The sequence below is a fragment of the Salvelinus namaycush genome, chromosome 23 (assembly GCF_016432855.1).
Source record: "Salvelinus namaycush isolate Seneca chromosome 23, SaNama_1.0, whole genome shotgun sequence".
NCBI lineage: Eukaryota > Metazoa > Chordata > Actinopteri > Salmoniformes > Salmonidae > Salvelinus > Salvelinus namaycush.
In genome coordinates, this window is record NC_052329.1 from 7,978,407 (window position 1) to 8,000,887 (window position 22,481).

Consider the following 22,481-nt stretch of genomic DNA (forward strand, 5'->3'; position numbering starts at 1 on the left):
GTACTATTTAATGAAGCTGCCAGCTGAGGACTTGTGAGGTGTCTGTTTCTCAAACTAGACACTCTAATATACTTGTCCTCTTGCTTAGTTGTGCACCGGGGCCTCCCACTCCTCTTTCTATTCTGGTTAGAGACAGTTTGCGCTGTTCTGTAAAGGGAGTAGTATACCGTGTTGTACGAGATCTTCAGTTTCTAGGCAATTTCTCGCATGGAATAGCTTTCATTTCTCAGAACAAGAATAGACTGACGAGTTTCAGAAGAATGTTTCTGGCCATTTTGAGCCTGTAATCGAATCCACAAATGCTGATGCTACAGATACTCAACTAGTTTAAAGAAGGCCAGTTTTATTGCTTCTTTAATCAGAACGACTGTTTTCAGCTGTGCTAACATAATTGCAAAAGGGTTTTCAAATGATCAAATAGCATTTTAAAATTATAAACTTGGATTAGCTAACACAACGTGCCATTGGAATACAGGAGTGATGGTTGCTGATAATGGACCTCTGTACGCCTATGTAGACATTCCATAAAAAATCAGCCGTTTCCTGCAACAAAAGTAATTTACAACATTAACAATGTCTACACTGTATTTCTGATCAATTTGATGTTATTTTAATGGACATTTCTAAGTGACCCCAAACTTTTAAACGGTAGTGTATGTGTGTACCAAAGATTAAAGGGAGGGCGACCGGGAAAGATGATGAAAATCTAAGAGGTAGGATATGAGGAGAAAATAGATGATAAGGAAACAGGAAGTAAAGGGAAGCTCTGACAGGAAATTGAAATAGGAGAGAGCAGATTCAGAGTTCAGACCACAGCAGGAGGAGAGGAGAGAGGAGCAGAGACAACAGCAAAGGTTCTGGCTGCGTCCCAATGCTCTCATATGGCCTCCTTTCCTTGCCTCCTTTCAATCATGTAATTGACAATGGAAGTAAGACATTTCATACTATTTGGACATGGCCTCTGTTTTTCCAATCAGCTATTAAAATATATACAGTACCAGTCAAAAGTTTGGGCACACCTACTCATTTCAGGGTTTTTCTTAATTTTTACTATTGTCTACAATGTAGAATAATAATGAAGACATCAAAACTATAAAATAACACATATGGAATCATGTAGCAACCAAAAAAGTGTTACACAAATCAGAATATATTTTTTGGGCCTTTTAGCAAATAGGGCTATCTTTTGTATACCACCCCTACCTTGTCACAACACAACTGATTGTCTCAAATGCATTAAGAAGGAAATAAATTCTACAAATTAACACACCTGTTAATTGAAATGCATTCCAGGTGACTACTTCATGATGCTGGTTGAGAGAATGCCAAGAGTGTACAAAGCTGTCATCAAGGCAAATAGTGGCTACTTTGAAGAATCTAAAATATATTTTGATTTGTTGAACACTTTTGTTGGTTACTACATGATTCCATATGTGTTATTTCATAGTTTTGATGTCTTCACTATTATTCTACAATGTAGAAAATAGTAAAAATAAAGAAAAACCCTTGAATTAGCAGGTGTGTCCAAACTGTTGACTGGTACTGTATAATTATACTGAACAATCACTGCTTAACTGCATATCAAATTGAAGTCATGAAACTCAGTTCGAGCACATTTTTAACCTCTAGCTTCCATCCCTACCCTCTGGGCTTCCAGGTAAAAGGACTCCCATACATTCCATGATACATGTACTGTTATCAGTTTCCATGATACTATCAAGTGATTTTAAGGCCATTTTAAGACAGTTGGAATACAGCCAATGGAGTGATGAGTATAACCTTTTGCCTTTTAAAATCCTTCCTGTACCACCCCCTGTACCACCCCCTGGTCAATCAGAGCCAGGTTCCAATTCATTTCTCTCAAGTCTGAATCAGATCTTTGTTCTTGATTACTATCACTATTCCCTGTCAGCACATGACAACATACATCATCTCGAAAAGCAACCCTTTGTTTACTTTCAAAGACCAGAATCTCTGGTTCTTAGGAAGAGCAGCTGAGGAGCTGCTACCGGCCCAGGAATGCCCACAGCCTACACACTGATGCTGACATACTGATTGTGTTGCGTCTGGAGGCCTAACAGACGGTCTGTGATTTGGTTCTCCAGAAAACAACAACTGACAGAGATGGATCTGCAGTAGCATAACAGGAATTCCATGATACCAACCCCAGAGAGAGTTGCTACATAAGACAATGAGTGAATAATTTAATCAGAAACTGGGGTTGTAGGTGGTCTGAATTTCTAAACAAGTTGCTTCTTGAGATGAATCCAGAACGTGAGTGTGTGAGTGGGGTGATTATGCGTGCATGTCCGTTTGCAGCATTTTTAAAGAGAGTGTGTCTCAATACATCTTTTTTTCAGTGTGTCTGAAAGCGTGTTTATGTATAAGCCTGTGTGTGTGTGTGTGTGTGTGTGTGTGTGTGTGTGTGTGTGTGTGTGTGTGTGTGTGTGTGTGTGTGTGTGTGTGTGTGTGTGTGTGTGTGTGTGTGTGTGTGTGTGTGTGTGTGTGGGGTCAGGGCCGGTGGAGGAACTTCTCGTTGTAACGGTGGATGGTAACACAGCCATGGTAGGAGATGGGGCGAGGCATGGCGGCCACCCCGGTGATGATGCCTGTTGCCGGGTCGTAACACAGGATGGTGTCTGAGGCCTCGCCGTTCTCACCCCGCCCACCCAGGATGAAGATCTTCCCATTACACACAGACATGCCACAGCTCTCCTGGAGAGACAGAGAGAGAGACAAAGACAGAGAGAAAGAGAGAGAAAGACCAAGACAGAGAGAAAGAAAGAGAGAGAGACCAAGACAGAGAGAAAGAAAAAGAGAGAGAGACCAATACAGAGAGAAAGAGAGAGAGAAAGAGAGAGAGAGAGAAAGCGAGAGAGACCGAAAGAGAGAGACCGAGAGAGAGAGACCAAGACAGAGAGAGAGACAGAGACCAAGACAGAGAGAGAGAGAGAGACCGAGACCAATACAGAGAGAAAGAGAGAGAGAAAGAGAGAGAGAGAGAGAGACCAAGACAGAGAGAAAGACAGAGAGAGAGACCAAGACAGAGAGAAAGAGAAAGCGAAAGAGAGAGAGAGAGAGAGAAAGAGGAAGAGAGAGAGAGAGAGAAAGAGAGGAAGAGAGAGAGAAAGAGAGAAAGAGAGAGAGAGAGAGAGAGAGAGAGAGAGAGAGAGAGAGAAAGAGGAAGAGAGAGAGGGTAAATGTTCCTCATCAATGTTCCCTCCTTTTTTGGGGGTGAAATCAAAAATCTCCAGTTATAATGTAATGTGAACACTGTATTTGTTTTCATAAACTATTGTTACCTCATAGCAGCTCTGAAGTTGAAATGAAAGTCTCCCAGTATCATAGCTGATGTCATCATTACCTGTTTGCTGAATGTGTGCACCACGTGCATCCAGTAGTCCTCTGCAGGGTCGTAGCAGAAAATGGACTTGGTGAGACCTCCTGTCACATAGATCAGGTTGTTCAGGGAGACCGCCGTGATGCAGCGCTTCGCGATGGGGATGCTTGCCCTTAGTACCCAGGTGTCTGCCTCTGGGTCATAGCACTGGACCTAGAGATATCACGTGGATTAATGATTGATTCATTATGTCAGGTTCAAAAACTGTGGTTTGAAAAGTATAGCTGTGCATGGATACATGGACTCAGAGCATAACACATGAAAGCATTATGCAGTACAACAATTTATTTCCTACTTGGATCTTGGTAAAAAACTTAGAAACACTTGGAACATGCAGAAACGTTGGACAGACAGGTTGTACAAGCAAGAGGTATGGAATTGGACATGTTAACACACATACATCTCAGTTTAATCAATAATAATAATATTTCAGTTGACCTATTTTCTAATCCTTTCAGTGGTGGAAAGTATTACAGCAAGATATGCAAAACACTATGAGAGCTCCCGGCCAAACCATCCCTCCCTCCCTCCCCTTCTTTCTCTTCCTGCCTGTTTTTCTCTCACTTTAACGGTCATAAACAGAGCAAGTGCTTAAAATACTTTTTACAGCTGGCCCATCTAGCGGAAATGGCTCAGTTCTGCCTGGCTCAGTTCTGCTAGAGCAAGATTCATGACAATAAATATCAACCTGCGATGCAAAGGGGCGGCTAGGACAAGAGACAAGTTAAACTATAGGAAAGGTGACCGTTTTCTAGGACAAGAGACAAGTTAAACTATAGGAAAGGTGACCGTTTTCTAGGACAAGAGACAAGTTAAACTATAGGAAAGGTGACCGTTTTCTAGGACAAGAGACAAGTTAAACTATAGGAAAGGTGACCGTTTTCTAGGACAGGAGACAAGTTAAACTATAGGAAAGGTGACCGTTTTCTAGGACAGGAGACAAGTTAAACTATAGGAAAGGTGACCGTTTTCTAGGACAGGAGACAAGTTAAACTATAGGAAAGGTGACCGTTTTCTAGGACAGGAGACAAGTTAAACTATAGGAAAGGTGACCGTTTTCTAGGACAAGAGACAAGTTAAACTATAGGAAAGGTGACCGTTTTCTAGGACAAGAGACAAGTTAAACTATAGGAAAGGTGACCGTTTTCTAGGACAAGAGACAAGTTAAACTATAGGAAAGGTGACCGTTTTCTAGGACAGGAGACAAGTTAAACTATAGGAAAGGTGACCGTTTTCTAGGACAGGAGACAAGTTAAACTATAGGAAAGGTGACCGTTTTCTAGGACAGGAGACAAGTTAAACTATAGGAAAGGTGACCGTTTTCTAGGACAGGAGACAAGTTAAACTATAGGAAAGGTGACCGTTTTCTAGGACAAGAGACAAGTTAAACTATAGGAAAGGTGACCGTTTTCTAGGACAGGAGACAAAGGGGATTAGATAAAGGTGACACGTTTTCTAGGACAGGAGACAAATGAGACTATAGGAAAGGTGACACATTTCAAGGAAAAGAGACAAAGGGGACTAGGAAAGGAAATAGAACTTTTAAAATACTATTAGAACAGAGCCCAAGTGTGATATCTGTACGGCCCGAGACAGAGACAGAGACAGACACAGAGACAGACAGAGACAGACAGACACAGAGACAGACACAGAGACAGACAGACACAGAGACAGACACAGAGACAGACAGACACAGAGACAGACACAGAGACAGACACAGAGACAGACACAGAGACAGACAGACACAGAGACAGACACAGAGACAGACACAGAGACAAACAGACACAGAGACAGACACAGAGACAGACACAGAGACAGAGCAATGCAGCCTTTGTCTGTGTTCATTTATCAGACATCACCACTGGTTCCAAGAGGAGAGAAAACCGACTGCCGCACTACATCCAGGAGATATCACTGTCCTGGACCCGTATTCATATCAGAGTAGGAGTGCTAATCTATGATCAGGTCCCCTGTCATTATAATCTAAAAGGCAAAACTGATCCTAGATCAGTACTCCTAGTCTAAGACACTTTGTAAAAAACACAACTTTTGTCATTTAGCAGACACTCTTATCCATTTCATACTTTTTTCCCCTTCTCCATACTGGTTCCCTGTGGGAACCGAACCAAGCACCTTACTCCATCAACTGAGCTACACAGGACTATATCACTGAGGGACATCATTGATGCCATAGGGGTGCCCCTTAGATAGGGGGTATCAAAAGGGAGATAGAAACAGCATCCTGTATGTCAGGAAGCCCTGTCTGTTCTGTGTACATTTGATATACATTCAAATCTGTCTCCATAGGAGAACACTTTCTGGTTCCATGTAGACCAAAGTGTTCAACCTGGAACCAAAAAGCTATAGGGAGGTGTTGTGATTTTATCTAGTCCTCTGTCCTCCAGCTATAGGGATTCGCTGTACAGTACTTGAACTGGAAAAACAGCCACCTTATTCAAACCAACCTTATTCAACCAATGTGTTATAATATCAGCCAAAGGGTTATTAGAGAACCATGTGTTATAATATCAGCCAAAGGGTTATTAGAGAACCATGTGTTGTAATATCAGTCAGAGGGTTATTAGAGAACCATGTGTTGTAATATCAGTCAGGAAGGTATTAGAGAACCATGTGTTGTAATATCAGTCAGAGGGTTATTAGAGAACCATGTGTTGTAATATCAGTCAGGAAGTTATTAGAGAACCATGTGTTGTAATATCAGTCAGAGGGTTATTAGAGAACCATGTGTTGTAATATCAGTCAGAGGGTTATTAGAGAACCATATGTTGTAATATCAGTCAGAGGGTTATTAAAGAACCATGTGTTGTAATATCAGTCAGGAAGTTATTAGAGAACCATGTGTTGTAATATCAGTCAGGAAGTTATTAGAGAACCATGTGTTGTAATATCAGTCAGAGGGTTATTAGAGAACCATGTGTTGTAATATCAGTCAGAGGGTTATTAGAGAACCATATGTTGTAATATCAGTCAGAGGGTTATTAGAGAACCATGTGTTGTAATATCAGTCAGAGGGTTATTAGAGAACCATGTGTTGTAATATCAGTCAGAGGGTTATTAGAGAACCATGTGTTGTAATATCAGTCAGAGGGTTATTAGAGAACCATGTGTTGTAATATCAGTCATGGAAGTTATTAGAGAACCATGTGTTGTAATATCAGTCAGGAAGTTATTAGAGAACCATGTGTTGTAATATCAGTCAGAGGGTTATTAGAGAACCATGTGTTGTAATATCAGTCAGAGGGTTATTAGAGAACCACGTGTTGTAATATCAGTCAGGAAGTTATTAGAGAACCATGTGTTGTAATATCAGTCAGAGGGTTATTAGAGAACCATGTGTTGTAATATCAGTCAGGAAGTTATTAGAGAACCATGTGTTGTAATATCAGTCAGAGGGTTATTAGAGAACCATGTGTTGTAATATCAGTCAGGAAGTTATTAGAGAACCATGTGTTGTAATATCAGTCAGAGGGTTATTAGAGAACCATATGTTGTAATATCAGTCAGAGGGTTATTAGAGAACCATGTGTTGTAATATCAGTCAGAGGGTTATTAGAGAACCACGTGTTGTAATATCAGTCAGAGGGTTATTAGAGAACCATATGTTGTAATATCAGTCAGAGGGTTATTAGAGAACCATGTGTTGTAATATCAGTCAGGAAGTTATTAGAGAACCATGTGTTGTAATATCAGTCAGAGGGTTATTAGAGAACCATATGTTGTAATATCAGTCAGAGGGTTATTAGAGAACCATGTGTTGTAATATCAGTCAGAGGGTTATTAGAGAACCACGTGTTGTAATATCAGTCAGGAAGGTATTAGAGAACCATATGTTGTAATATCAGTCAGAGGGTTATTAGAGAACCATGTGTTGTAATATCAGTCAGAGGGTTATTAGAGAACCATGTGTTGTAATATCAGTCAGAGGGTTATTAGAGAACCATGTGTTGTAATATCAGTCAGGAAGTTATTAGAGAACCATGTGTTGTAATATCAGTCAGAGGGTTATTAGAGAACCATGTGTTGTAATATCAGTCAGAGGGTTATTAGAGAACCATGTGTTGTAATATCAGTCAGGAAGTTATTAGAGAACCATGTGTTGTAATATCAGTCAGAGGGTTATTAGAGAACCATGTGTTGTAATATCATTCAGGAAGTTATTAGAGAACCATGTGTTGTAATATCAGTCAGAGGGTTATTAGAGAACCATGTGTTGTAATATCAGTCAGAGGGTTATTAGACAACCATATGTTGTAATATCAGTCAGAGGGTTATTAGAGAACCATGTGTTGTAATATCAGTCAGAGGGTTATTAGAGAACCATGTGTTGTAATATCAGTCAGGAAGTTATTAGAGAACCATGTGTTGTAATATCAGTCAGAGGGTTATTAGAGAACCATATGTTGTAATATCAGTCAGAGGGTTATTAGAGAACCATGTGTTGTAATATCATTCAGGAAGTTATTAGAGAACCATGTGTTGTAATATCAGTCAGAGGGTTATTAGAGAACCATGTGTTGTAATATCAGTCAGAGGGTTATTAGAGAACCATATGTTGTAATATCAGTCAGAGGGTTATTAGAGAACCATGTGTTGTAATATCAGTCAGAGGGTTATTAGAGAACCATGTGTTGTAATATCAGTCAGGAAGTTATTAGAGAACCATGTGTTGTAATATCAGTCAGGAAGTTATTAGAGAACCATGTGTTGTAATATCAGTCAGAGGGTTATTAGAGAACCATGTGTTGTAATATCAGTCAGAGGGTTATTAGAGAACCATGTGTTGTAATATCAGTCAGGAAGTTATTAGAGAACCACGTGTTGTAATATCAGTCAGGAAGTTATTAGAGAACCATGTGTTGTAATATCAGTCAGAGGGTTATTAGAGAACCATGTGTTGTAATATCAGTCAGAGGGTTATTAGAGAACCATGTGTTGTAATATCAGTCAGAGGGTTATTAGAGAACCATGTGTTGTAATATCAGTCAGGAAGTTATTAGAGAACCATGTGTTGTAATATCAGTCAGAGGGTTATTAGAGAACCATGTGTTGTAATATCAGTCAGAGGGTTATTAGAGAACCATGTGTTGTAATATCAGTCAGGAAGTTATTAGAGAACCATGTGTTGTAATATCAGTCAGAGGGTTATTAGAGAACCATGTGTTGTAATATCAGTCAGAGGGTTATTAGAGAACCATATGTTGTAATATCAGTCAGAGGGTTATTAGAGAACCATGTGTTGTAATATCAGTCAGAGGGTTATTAGAGAACCATGTGTTGTAATATCAGTCAGGAAGTTATTAGAGAACCATGTGTTGTAATATCAGTCAGAGGGTTATTAGAGAACCATATGTTGTAATATCAGTCAGAGGGTTATTAGAGAACCATGTGTTGTAATATCAGTCAGAGGGTTATTAGAGAACCATGTGTTGTAATATCAGTCAGGAAGTTATTAGAGAACCATGTGTTGTAATATCAGTCAGGAAGTTATTAGAGAACCATGTGTTGTAATATCAGTCAGAGGGTTATTAGAGAACCATGTGTTGTAATATCAGTCAGAGGGTTATTAGAGAACCATGTGTTGTAATATCAGTCAGGAAGTTATTAGAGAACCACGTGTTGTAATATCAGTCAGGAAGTTATTAGAGAACCATGTGTTGTAATATCAGTCAGAGGGTTATTAGAGAACCATGTGTTGTAATATCAGTCAGAGGGTTATTAGAGAACCATGTGTTGTAATATCAGTCAGAGGGTTATTAGAGAACCATGTGTTGTAATATCAGTCAGGAAGTTATTAGAGAACCATGTGTTGTAATATCAGTCAGAGGGTTATTAGAGAACCATGTGTTGTAATATCAGTCAGAGGGTTATTAGAGAACCATGTGTTGTAATATCAGTCAGGAAGTTATTAGAGAACCATGTGTTGTAATATCAGTCAGGAAGTTATTAGAGAACCATGTGTTGTAATATCAGTCAGAGGGTTATTAGAGAACCATGTGTTGTAATATCAGTCAGGAAGTTATTAGAGAACCATGTGTTGTAATATCAGTCAGAGGGTTATTAGAGAACCACGTGTTGTAATATCAGTCAGGAAGTTATTAGAGAACCATGTGTTGTAATATCAGTCAGGAAGTTATTAGAGAACCATGTGTTGTAATATCAGTCAGAGGGTTATTAGAGAACCATGTGTTGTAATATCAGTCAGAGGGTTATTAGAGAACCATATGTTGTAATATCAGTCAGAGGGTTATTAGAGAACCATGTGTTGTAATATCAGTCAGGAAGTTATTAGAGAACCATGTGTTGTAATATCAGTCAGGAAGTTATTAGAGAACCATGTGTTGTAATATCAGTCAGGAAGTTATTAGAGAACCATGTGTTGTAATATCAGTCAGAGGGTTATTAGAGAACCATGTGTTGTAATATCAGTCAGAGGGTTATTAGAGAACCATGTGTTGTAATATCAGTCAGGAAGTTATTAGAGAACCATGTGTTGTAATATCAGTCAGAGGGTTATTAGAGAACCATGTGTTGTAATATCAGTCAGGAAGTTATTAGAGAACCATGTGTTGTAATATCAGTCAGAGGGTTATTAGAGAACCATGTGTTGTAATATCAGTCAGAGGGTTATTAGAGAACCACGTGTTGTAATATCAGTCAGGAAGTTATTAGAGAACCACGTGTTGTAATATCAGTCAGAGGGTTATTAGAGAACCATGTGTTGTAATATCAGTCAGGAAGTTATTAGAGAACCATGTGTTGTAATATCAGTCAGGAAGTTATTAGAGAACCATGTGTTGTAATATCAGTCAGAGGGTTATTAGAGAACCACGTGTTGTAATATCAGTCAGGAAGTGATTAGAGAACCATGTGTTGTAATATCAGTCAGGAAGTTATTAGAGAACCATGTGTTGTAATATCAGTCAGAGGGTTATTAGAGAACCATGTGTTGTAATATCAGTCAGAGGGTTATTAGAGAACCACGTGTTGTAATATCAGTCAGGAAGTTATTAGAGAACCATGTGTTGTAATATCAGTCAGAGGGTTATTAGAGAACCATGTGTTGTAATATCAGTCAGGAAGTTATTAGAGAACCATGTGTTGTAATATCAGTCAGGAAGTTATTAGAGAACCATGTGTTGTAATATCAGTCAGAGGGTTATTAGAGAACCACGTGTTGTAATATCAGTCAGGAAGTTATTAGAGAACCATGTGTTGTAATATCAGTCAGAGGGTTATTAGAGAACCATGTGTTGTAATATCAGTCAGAGGGTTATTAGAGAACCATGTGTTATAATATCAGTCAGGAAGTTATTAGAGAACCATGTGTTGTAATATCAGTCAGAGGGTTATTAGAGAACCATGTGTTGTAATATCAGTCAGAGGGTTATTAGAGAACCATGTGTTGTAATATCAGTCAGGAAGTTATTAGAGAACCACGTGTTGTAATATCAGTCAGAGGGTTATTAGAGAACCATGTGTTATAATATCAGTCAGGAAGTTATTAGAGAACCATGTGTTGTAATATCAGTCAGAGGGTTATTAGAGAACCATGTGTTGTAATATCAGTCAGAGGGTTATTAGAGAACCATGTGTTGTAATATCAGTCAGGAAGTTATTCCAACAATTGTTGGAAAAATTACTTGTGTCATGCACAAAGTAGATGTCCTAACCGACTTGCCAAAACTATAGTTTGTTAACAAGAAATTTGTGGAGTGGTTGAAAAACGAGTTTTAATGACTCCAACCTAAGTGTATGTAAACTTCCGACTTCAACTGTATATCAATGTGTATGGTTCTACCCACCTTGCCAGTTATCCATGTGTATGGGTCTACCCACCTTGCCAGTTATCCATGTGTATGGGTCTACCCACCTTGCCAGTTATCCATGTGTATGGGTCTACCCACCTTGCCAGTTATCCATGTGTATGGGTCTACCCACCTTGCCAGTTATCCATGTGTATGGGTCTACCCACCTTGCCAGTTATCCATGTGTATGGGTCTACCCACCTTGCCAGTTATCCATGTGTATGGGTCTACCCACCTTGCCAGTTATCCATGTGTATGGGTCTACCCACCTTGTCAGTTATCCATGTGTATGGGTCTACCCACCTTGTCAGAGCAAGTGTTGTCGTCTGGCCCTCCGCCGATGACAAAGAGTTTCCCAGCACAGCTGGACACGGCCGGTGAACTGACTGCCTCCTTCATGGGAGCCACCTCTGTCCAGCGGTTAGAGAAGGAATCATAGCACTCCACACTGCTTAAACGACTCTGGCCGTCATACCCTCCCACTGCATAGACCTGTACAGATATACAATCACAGTGGTAAGACAAGACAATACTGACTACCGTTTACATCACAGATGGGCAACTCAAGTCCTCAGGGGCCGGAACGGTGTCACTCTTTGTCCCCATTCCTAGCAAACACAGCTGACTAAACTAATTGCATTCTAAACTGAAGATTAGTTGATTATTGTATTGGAGTCAGTTGTGTTAGCTGGGGCTGGGACAAAAGTGTGACACCAATCAGGACCTGAGGACTGGAGTTGCCCATCCCTGATTTACATTGACTATAATGTACATACACCTGTATTAGGAATTCCCATGACGAGGGTGTTCATCTGTGCACACAATCCTGTTCAAATAGGCTTACTGTACTGACACAGCCAACCCACCGTGACACTGTCTGTGGCATTGAGACAGGTTTGTTTACAGGAAGCCACCAGCCCATGTGTGTGTCAAAAAAGCAGAGCATCTCTTTATTACGGACAGACCTCTAGCCATCTTTACAACCATTGAATCTACATGTTTTGACCATGACAGTTTACAATGTAAGGTAACGGCAAGTAATTTAGCCTCTTCAACTTGTTCAACAGTCACACCATTCATTACCAGATTCAGCTGTGGTCTAGAACTTAGGGAACTATGCTCTTAGTTTTAGAGATGTTCAGGACCAGTTTGTTACTGGCAACCCATTCCAAAACAGGCTGCAACTCTTTGTTAAGGGTTTCAGTGACATCATTAGCTGTGGTTGCTGATGTTTAATGCCAGTGGCAGGTCATTGGTAAAAATAGAAAAGAGTAGAGGGCCTAGAGAGCTGCCCTGCGGTACACCACACTTTACATGTTTGACATTAGAGAAGCTTCCATTTAAGAAAACCCTTTGAGTTCTATTAGATAGATAGCTCTGAATCCACAATATGGCAGAGGTTGAAAAGCGATAACACATATGTTCTTTCAACAACAGATTATGGTTAATAATATCAAACGCTGCACTGAAATCTAACAGTACAACTCCCACAATCTTCTTATTATTAATTTCTTTCAACCAATCATCAGTCATGTGTGTCAGTGCAGTACATGTTGAGTGCCCTTCTCTATAAGCATGCTGAAAGTCTGTTGTTAATTTGTTTGCAGAGAAATAGCATTGTATTAGGTCAAACACAATTTTTCCCAAAAGTTTGCTAATAGCTGGCAGCAAGCTTATAGACACTCTTGGGTAGCGGAATTACTTTGCCTTCCCTCCAGGCTTGAGGACAAAGACTTTTCTCTCGGCTCAGATTAAAGATATGACAGATAGGAGTGGCTATAGAGTCAGCTACCATCCTCAATAGCTTTCTATCTAAGTTGTCAATGCCAGGAGGTTTGTCATTATTGATCGATAACAATACATTTTCCACCTCTCCCACACTAACTTACAAAATTCTAACTTGCAATGCTTTTCTTTCATTATTTATTTTTTTATGCATGAATACGATGACTCACTGTTCGTTGTTGGCATTTCCTGCCTACGTTTGGCCACTTTTCCAATTAAGTAATCATTCAAATAATTGGCAACGGTTTTGTGATAACCCATCTGATTTGATGAAAGATGGAGTTGAATTTGTCATTCTGCCCATCATTTCATTTAAAGTACTCCAAGTTTTTTTCCACCATTCTTTATATTATTGATCTTGCCTTCATAATACAGTTTCTTCTTCTTTTTGTTGAGTTCAGTCACATAATTTCTCAATTTGCAGTAAGAGAGCCAATCAGATGTGCAGCCAGAGTTATTAGCCACTCCCTTTGCCCCATCTCAACCATACAATTTTTCAATTCCTCATCAATCCATGGAGCCTTAACAGTTCTAAGTCAGTTTCTTAACAGGTGCATGTTTATCAATAATTGGATGAAGCAATTTCATAAATTCATCAAGTGCAGCATCTGGATGCTCCTCATTAATCACATCAGACCAACAAATACTTTTAACATCATCCACATAAGAGTCACAGCAAAATATTTTGTATGATCTCTTATACACTATTTTAGGCCCAGCTGTTTTCACTTTCCTGGATATAGCCACTATACTGTGATCACTGCATCTAATGGGTACGGATATAGCTTTAGAACAAATTTCTACAGCATTAGTAAAAATGTGATCGATACATGTGGATGATCTTGTTCCTGTAGTGTTTGTAAACACCCTGGTAGGTTGATTAATAACCTGAACCAAATTACAGGCACCGGTGACAGTAAGAAGCTTCCTCTTGAGCGGACAGCTTGATGAAAACCAGTCAATATTCAGGTCCCTGAGAAAGTATACCTCTCTGTTTACATCACATACAATATCAAACATTTCACACATATTATTTAGATACTGACCGTTAGCACTTGGTGGCCTATAGCAACACCCCTAAAGAAAAGGCTTTAGATGTGCCAAGTGAACCAGCAACCACAACACTTCAATAACACTTCAGATAAGATCTTCTCTAAGCATAACAGGGATATGGCTCTGAATATATACAGCAACACCTCCCCCATAAGCCTTCCTGTCTCTTCTATAGACGTTATATCCTTGTATTGCTACTGCTGTATCATCAAATGAATTATCTAAGTGAGTCTCAGAAATGGCTAATATATGAATGTTATCTGATAGCAAGTTATTGATTTCATGAACCTTATTTCTAAGGCTACATATAATAATATGGGCTATTTTCAGCCCTTTCCTGTGTAGCTTATCAGAGATAGACATAATACTGAAGAGCAAACAAAGCAAGATATATATATTTTTTACTTTCAGCAGTCCATTAATTAATTGGTGTGTGAGTGTGTCTGTTGCGGGATTGAAGCTACGATCCCATAGGCTTGGCTCTCTCATCCCCTCCAGGCTTCTGGGAGGAAGGGTGGACAATGAGCCTGTCATGGCGGATAAAAGCAATGTCCCCACGGGCTCTGGAAACTTTCATGGCTGGGATCAGTTCTTTCCTCTTCTGGCGCACAGATTCAGGATAGTCCTCGTTAAGGAAGATATACGATCCTCTCAAGTTCTTGGCTCTTTCCAAAACAGCTACCTTGTCCTTGAACCTCAGGAACTTGACCACTATCGGCCTGGGCCTGTTACCTGGGTCGGTGGTGGGTTTTCCAGTCCTGTGGGTGTGCTCCACCTCAATCTTCCGGTGGTCCATCTTCAATTTCTCAGAGATCATTTCCCTCACTTTGTCTTCAGACTCCATCCAGGTCTCATGTGGAGATTCTGCAATTCTGTTCACAACTATGTTTTTCTGCCTTGACTGTCCCTCGAGATAGTCGGATTTATCCTTCAATGTTTATCATGGATTCACACACAGAACTGATGTCCTCTCTCAATGACTTACAGATTTCTGACATCTTGCTGTTCTCAAGTTTCAACTCATCGAAACACTTGAAGCTATTTTGTTGTAACAACTGCTTGTAGAACTCTTTGTGTCCCGACAGGGCAGGTCACAGGAAAGATTGAAAGCAACAAACAGCAGGGATCTAGACAGCCACAAACCCGGGACAATCCGCGGTCCCAGCCACAATGGCTAACCGAGTCACGGGCTACGTTGAAGCCCTAAAGAAAACCATGCTAGCTTGATATGCAGCTAGCTAGCACCTAGGCTAGCTGCAACGCCAAATAGCTCGTCAGACTCGTCCTTGGTCGGCAGGATCACTGAACAGAGACTAGCAGTCACAGCAACTGACGCCAACTGCGTCGTGGGATCCAAACTAAAAAGTTAGCTAGCTACTAAGAACTTTACAATACACTTTCAAAACAACAACCTTTTCAAAACAACAAAACCGAGCTCTTCCTCGTACTGCGTGGTAAATGTATTTGCTGAAATATACTTAAGTATCAAATGTAAAAGTATAAATCATTTAAACTTCCTTAAATTACGCAAACCAGACGGTACCATTTTCATGTTTTTTATATTCATGGACAGCCAGGGGCACACTCCAACACTCAGAGACAATTTACAAACAAAGCATGTGTGTTTAGTGAGTCTGCCAGATCAGAGGCAGTAGTGATGACCAGGCATGTTCTCTTGATAAGTGCGTGAATGGACCATTTTCCTGTCCTGCTAAGCATTCAAAATGTACTTTTGGTAGTCAGGGAAAATGTATCACATAAAAAGTACATTACTTTCTTTAGGAATGTAGTGGAGTAAAAGTTAACACGGCAGACCCTGGTCGTGACCCCACTCTCCGAGGGCGTCTCAGTGGGATATGAAAAACAATTCACACATGAATAATATATTAACACACACTTGTTAATGTGTTGATATAGGACAAATATTATTATTATGAAACACACACACTCTCTCTGGGGTCTGGCATCAAAGTCCATCCAGTCTCTGGGGGCTCTGGGAAGTATCAATCACACAGAAACTCATTACAATACGAGACAGACACGGACCACAACAAGCCGTTAAACATCAGTCTAATTAGCAATTACATTCCTATGAGTATCAGTTAATGAATTGAAGCAGCAAAACCGAAGATGAAGATGCTATGTAATGATATGTGGTGTACTGATGATACGTGGTGATATGTGGTGTACTGATGATACGTGGTGATATGTGGTGTACTGATGACACGTGGTGATATGTGGTGTACTGATGATACGTGGTGATATGTGGTGTACTGATGATACGTGGTGATATGTGGTGTACTGATGATACGTGGTGATATGTGGTGTACTGATGATACGTGGTGATATGTGGTGTACTGATGATACGTGGTGATATGTGGTGTACTGATGATACATGGTGATATGTGGTGTACTGATGATACGTGGTGATATGTGGTGTACTGATGATACGTGGTGATATGTGGTGTACTGATAATACGTGGTGATATGTGGTGTACTGATGATACGTGGTGATATGTGGTGTACTGATAATACGTGGTGATATGTGAATGTGAAGTTATGTGAATGTTTTTCTGCTGTGTGTTATTGTTAGAGTCAGCAGATGACAACAACAGAGAGGTCAGAACAACATAACCTTTGACCGGAGCCTGTGTGGACCGGTGGTTACAGCCTCTGACCGTCAGTGGTCTGTGTGGTCCGGTGGTTACAGCCTCTGACCGTCAGTGGTCTGTGTGGTCCGGTGGTTACAGCCTCTGACCGTCAGTGGTCTGTGTGGTCCGGTGGTTACAGCCTCTGACCGTGCGTGGTCTGTGTGGACCGGTGGTTACAGCCTCTGACCGTGCGTGGTCTGTGTGGTCCGGTGGTTACAGCCTCTGACCGTGCGTGGTCTGTGTGGTCCGGTGGTTACAGCCTCTGACCGTGCGTGGTCTGTGTGGTCCGGTGGTTACAGCTGCTGACCCTGACACACATGTATCCCAGAGTCGGCATGGGTTTGAATCCAGCCCACTGTCCTTTGACCTTTGACCTAAAACTGTTTTCTCTCTTCAATTAAGCAAAACAAAATATGAAAAGAGTCGTTGAAGTTAATGGGTTCAGAGCACGTCAGTAAGGTAGAGGAGCAACTGGAGGATCTGTGTGGGTAGCCAGTGACAGCATAATAGACCCCTGGCTATTTGCATAGCAACTGAGGCAGTTCCTAACTCTGCCTACATTCCAAACTGATAGAAATGGGAGGGAGGGAGGGAGGGAGGGAGGGGGAGAGAGAGAGAGAGAGAGAGGGAGCGAGAGAGAGAGAGACAGAGAGAGAGAGACAGAGAGAGAGACAGAGAGAGAGAGACAGAGAGAGAGAGAGACAGAGAGAGAGAGAGAGAGAGAGAGAGAGAGAGAAAGAGAGAGAGAGAGAGAGAGACAGAGAGAGAGAGAGAGAGAGAGAGAGAGAGAGAGAGAGAGAGAGACAGAGAGAGAGACAGAGAGAGAGACAGAGAGAGAGACAGAGAGAGAGACAGAGAGACAGAGAGAGAGAGCAAGAGAGAGAGAGAGAGAGAGAGAGAGAGACAGAAAGAGAGACAGAGAGCGAGAGCGAGAGAGAGAGAGAGAGAGAGACAGCGAGAGAGAGAGAGACAGAGAGAGAGAGAGACAGATAGAGACAGAGAGAGAGAGAGACAGAGAGAGAGAGACAGAGAGAGAGAAAAAATCCAAATCAACAAACCCATTGACTCTTTCTCTCTCCAGCCCCTACGCCACACTTGGCTTTAACCAGGGACACGGTGGGAGGGAGGGAGAACAAGTGTGTGTGTGTGTGTGTGTGTTCAAACCACGCACCATGCTACACACAGGAGTCAAGAGTAGCCATGTGCTGCTAACAAAGCATCACAGTTCTCAGAAGGACAAAGGGACTCTTTATAGTTCTCCCCACCAAGGACAGACATACAGTTCGTGTATATCAAATCAAATCAAATTTATTTATATAGCCCTTCTTACATCAGCTGATATCTCAAAGTGCTGTACAGAAACCCAGCCTAAAACCCCAAACAGCAAGCAATGCAGGTGTAGAAGCAAGGTGGCTAGAAAAACTCCCTAGAAAGGCCAAAGGTGTAAAGGTGTATACAGTGCATTCTGAAAGTATTCAGACCCCATGACTTTTTACACATTTTGTTACGTTACAGCCTATTTTTTTTTTTATCGACACACAATACCCCATTATGAAAAAGCAAAAACAGGTATTTAGAAATTTTAGCAAATGTATAAAATATAAAATAATGAAATGTCACATCAACATATGCCGAATACAACAGGTATAGAACTTACTGTGAAATGCTAACTTACAAGCGATAACCAACAATGCAGTTCAAGAAATAGAGTTAAGAAAATAGAACAATAACGGGGCTATACACAGGGGCTACCGGCACTGAGTCTTTGTGCGGGGGGTACAGGTTAGTCGAGGTAATGTGTACATGTAGATAGGGATAAAGTCACTATGCATAGATAATAAACAGCGGGTAACAGCAGTGTGTGTGTGTGGGGGGGGGGGGGGGGGGGAAATGTAAATAGTCTGGGTGGCCATTTGATTAATTGTTCAGCAGTCTTATGGCTTGGGGATAGAAGCTGTTTAGAAGCCTCTTGGACCTAGGCTTGGCGCTCCGGTACCGCTTCCCATGCGGTAGCAGAGAGAACAGTCTATGACTTCGGTGACTGGAGTCTTTGACAATTTTTTGGGCCTTCCTCTGACAACGCCTAGTATTTAGGTCCTGGATGGCAGGAAGCTTGGTCCCAGTGATGTACTGGGCCGTACGCACTAACCTCTGTAGCGCCTTACGGTCGGATGCCGAGCAGTTGCCATACCAACCAGTCTGGATGATCTCGAAGGTGCAGCTGTAGAACTTTTTGAGGATCTGGGGACCCATACCAAATATTTTCTGTCCTGAGGGGGAAAAGGTGTTGTCGTGCCCTCTTCATGACTGACTTGGTGTGCTTGAACTATGATAGTTTGCTGGTGATGTGGACACTAAGGAACTTGAAACTCTCGACTCACTCCACAAAAGCCCCGTTGATGTGAATGGGGGTGTGTTCGGCCCTCCTTTTCCTGTAGTCACAATCAGCTCCTTTGTCTTGCTTACGTTGAGGGAGAGGTTGTTGTCCTGGAACCACACTGCCAATTCTCTGACCTCCTCCCTATAGGCTGTCTCATCGTTGTCGGTGATCAGGCCTACCACGGTTGTGTCGTCAGCAAACTTAATGATGGTGTTGGAGTCATGCTTGGTCACACAGTCGTGAGTGAACATGGTGTACAGTAGGGGACTAAGCACGCATCCCTGAGGGACCCCCGTGTTGAGGATCAGCGTGGCAGATGTGTTGTTGCCTACCCTTACCACCTGGAGGCGGCCCGTCAGGAAGTCCAGGATCCAGTTGCAGAGGGAGGTGTTTTTTCCCAGGGTCCTTAGCTTAGTGATGAGCTTTGTGGGCACTATGGTGTTGAACGCTGAGCTGTAGTCAATGAACAGCATTCTCACATAGATGTTCCTTTTGTCCACGTGGGAAAGGGCTATGTGGAGTGCGATTGAGATTGCATCATCTGTGGATCTGTTGGGGCGGTATGTGAATTGGAGTGGGTATAGGGTTTCCGGGATGATGGTGTTGATGTGAGTCATGACCAGCCTTTCAAAGCACTTCATGACTACCGACGTGAGTGCCATTGGGCGGTAGTCATTTAGGCGGTTACCTTCGCTTTCTTGGGCACAGAGACTATGGTGGTCTGCTTGAAACATGTAGGTATTACAGACTCGGTCAGGTAAAAGATGTCAGTGAAGACACTTGCCAGTTGGTCTGCGCATGCTCTGAGTACACGTCCTGGTAATCTGTCTGGCCCCGTGGCCTTGTGAATGTTGACCTGTTTAAAGGTCCTGTTCACATCGGCTATGAGGAGAGTGATCACACTGTCATCCGGAACAGCTGGTGCTCTCATGCATACTTCAGTGTTGCTTGTCTCGAAGCAAGCATAAAAGGCATTTAGCTTGTCTGGTAGGCTCGTGCCACTGGGCACCTCGTGGCTGGGTTTCCCTTTGTAATCCGTAATAGTTTGCAAGCCCTGCCACATCCGGAGAGTGTCAGAGCCGGTGTAGTAGGATTCAATCTTAGTCCTGTATTTACGCTTTGCCTGTTAGATGGTTCGTCTGAGGGCATAGCGGGATTTCCTTTAAGCGTCCAGATTAGTGTCCCGCTCCTTGAAAGCGGCAGCTCTAGCCTTTAGCTCGGTGCAGATGTTGCCTGTAATCCATGGCTTCTGGTTAGGATATGTACGTACATTCAGTGTGGGGATGACGTCGTTGATGTACTTATTGATGAAGCCGGTGACTGGGGTGGTATGCTCCTCAATGCCATTGGATGAAACTCGGAACATATTCCAGTCTGTGCTAGCAAAACAGTCCTGTAGCATAGCATCCGCGTTATCTGACCACTTCCGTATTGAGCGAGTCACTGGTACTTCCTACTTTAGTTTTCGCTTGTAAGCAGGAATCAGGAGGATAGTATTATGGTCAGATTTACCAAATGGAGGGCGAGGGAGAGCTTTGTATGCATCTCTGTGTGTGGAGTAAAGGTGGTCTAGAGTCTTTTTCCCTCTGGTTGCACATGTGACATGCTGCTAGAAATTAGGTAAAACGGATTTAAGTTAGCCTGCATTAAAGTCCTTAAAGTTTACATAAGTATTCAGACCCTTTACTCAGTACTTTGTTGAAGCACATTTGGAAGCGCTTACAGTCTCTTGTCTTCTTGGGTATGACACTGCAAGCTTGACACACCTGTATTTGGGGAGTTTCTCAAATTCTTCTCTGCAGATCCTCTCAAGCTCTGTCAGGTTGAATGGGGAGCGTCGCTGGACAGCTATTTTCAGGTCTCTCCAGAGAAGTTTGATCGGGTTCAAGTCCGGGCTCTGGCTGGGCCACTCAAGGACATTCAGAAACTTGTCCCGAAGCCACTCCTGCATTGTCTTGGCTGTGTACTTAGGGTCATTGTCCTGGTGGAGGGTGAACCTTTGCCCCAGTCTGAGGTCCTGAGCGCTCTGGAGCAGGGTTTCATGAAGGATCTCTCTGTACTTTGCTCCGTTCATATTTCCCTCGATCCTGATTAGTCTCCCAGTCCCTGCCGCTGAAGAACATCCCCACAGCATTAAGCTGCCACCACCATGTTTCACCGTAGGGATGGTGCCAGGTTCCCTCCAGATGTGACGCTTGGCATTCAGGAGCTCAATCTGGTTTCATCAGACCAGAGAATCTTGTTTCTCATGGTCTGAGAGTCATTTAGGTGCCTTTTGGCAAACTCCAAGCTGACTGTCGTGCTTTTTACTGAGGTGTAACTTCTGTCTGGCCACTCTACCATAACGGCCTGATTGGTGGAGTGCTGCAGAGATGGTTGTCCTTCAAGAAGCTTCTCCCATCTCCACAGAGGAGATGGGAGGATGGTCAACTCCCTGACCAAGGCCATTCTCCCCCGATTGCTCAGTTTGGCCGGACGGCCAGCTCTAGGAAGAGTCTTGGTGGTTCCAAACTTCTTCCATTTAAGAATGATGAAGGGCACTGAGTTCTTGGGGATCTTCAATGCTGCAGACATGTTTTGGTACTTTTCCCCAGATCTGTGCCTCGACACAATCCTGTCTCGGAGCTCTACGGACAATTCCTTCGACCTCATGGCTTGGTTATTGCTCTGACATGCACTTTCAACTGTGGGATCTTATATAGACAGGCGTGTGTCTTTCCAAATCATGTACAATCAATTGAATGTACCACGGGTAAGGACGATCAATGGAAACAGGATGCACCTGAGCTCAATTTCAAGTCTCATAGCAAAGTGTCTGAATACTTATGTAAATAAGGTATTTTGTATATTTATTTTTTTATAAATTTGCTTCAATTTCTAAAAACCTGTTTTCCCTCTGTCATTATGGGATATTGTGTGTAGATTGATGAGGAAAATAATTTATTGAATCCATTTTAGAACACAGCTGTAACGTAACAAAATGTGGAAAAATGTGAAGGGGTCGGAATACTTTCAGAACGCACTGTATATTATGACGACATTTTGTGACGTTTTTCTTCCTTTTTGGCCTACAGCAAGGTTTTTTTTCGGCTGTTCATACAAACACAAAAAAAATTCTAGTGGCAAGTCAAAGTTCGGTAGTCGAAGTCTACGACCCTTCGTCGGTGATTGGTCAACAGTAGGGATTATTCAATGAAGTGTTGGAATTCAACGATACATGAATTGTTTTCATGCACATTTTTTCACTTGAGAAATACTGCACCAAACATCCTAGTAAGATGTAAAATTGCTCGACTAAAATCAAAATTAATCACAGATTTCTTAGAGTTATCTTAGATTATTTTACATTAATTTGGACTATTTTGGCTACAGCGTCTCAAGATGGA

At 41.8% G+C, this 22,481-nt stretch overlaps 1 protein-coding gene across 1 annotated transcript in view; it reads right to left on the bottom strand.

Moving 5' to 3' along the window:
- Positions 1 to 1,464: 1,464 nt before the first annotated feature.
- The window catches only part of LOC120018054 (kelch-like protein 24), a 48,933-nt gene continuing 27,916 nt past the window's right edge, over positions 1,465 to 22,481 (bottom strand). Inside the window, exons 6-8 of the mRNA XM_038961016.1 lie at positions 11,530 to 11,718; positions 3,365 to 3,553; positions 1,465 to 2,715 (exon numbers count right to left, since the gene is read on the bottom strand). Coding sequence (XP_038816944.1) covers positions 2,512 to 2,715; positions 3,365 to 3,553; positions 11,530 to 11,718 — 582 coding nt within the window. The 3' untranslated portion in view covers positions 1,465 to 2,511. The remainder of the gene's footprint in view (positions 2,716 to 3,364; positions 3,554 to 11,529; positions 11,719 to 22,481) is intronic.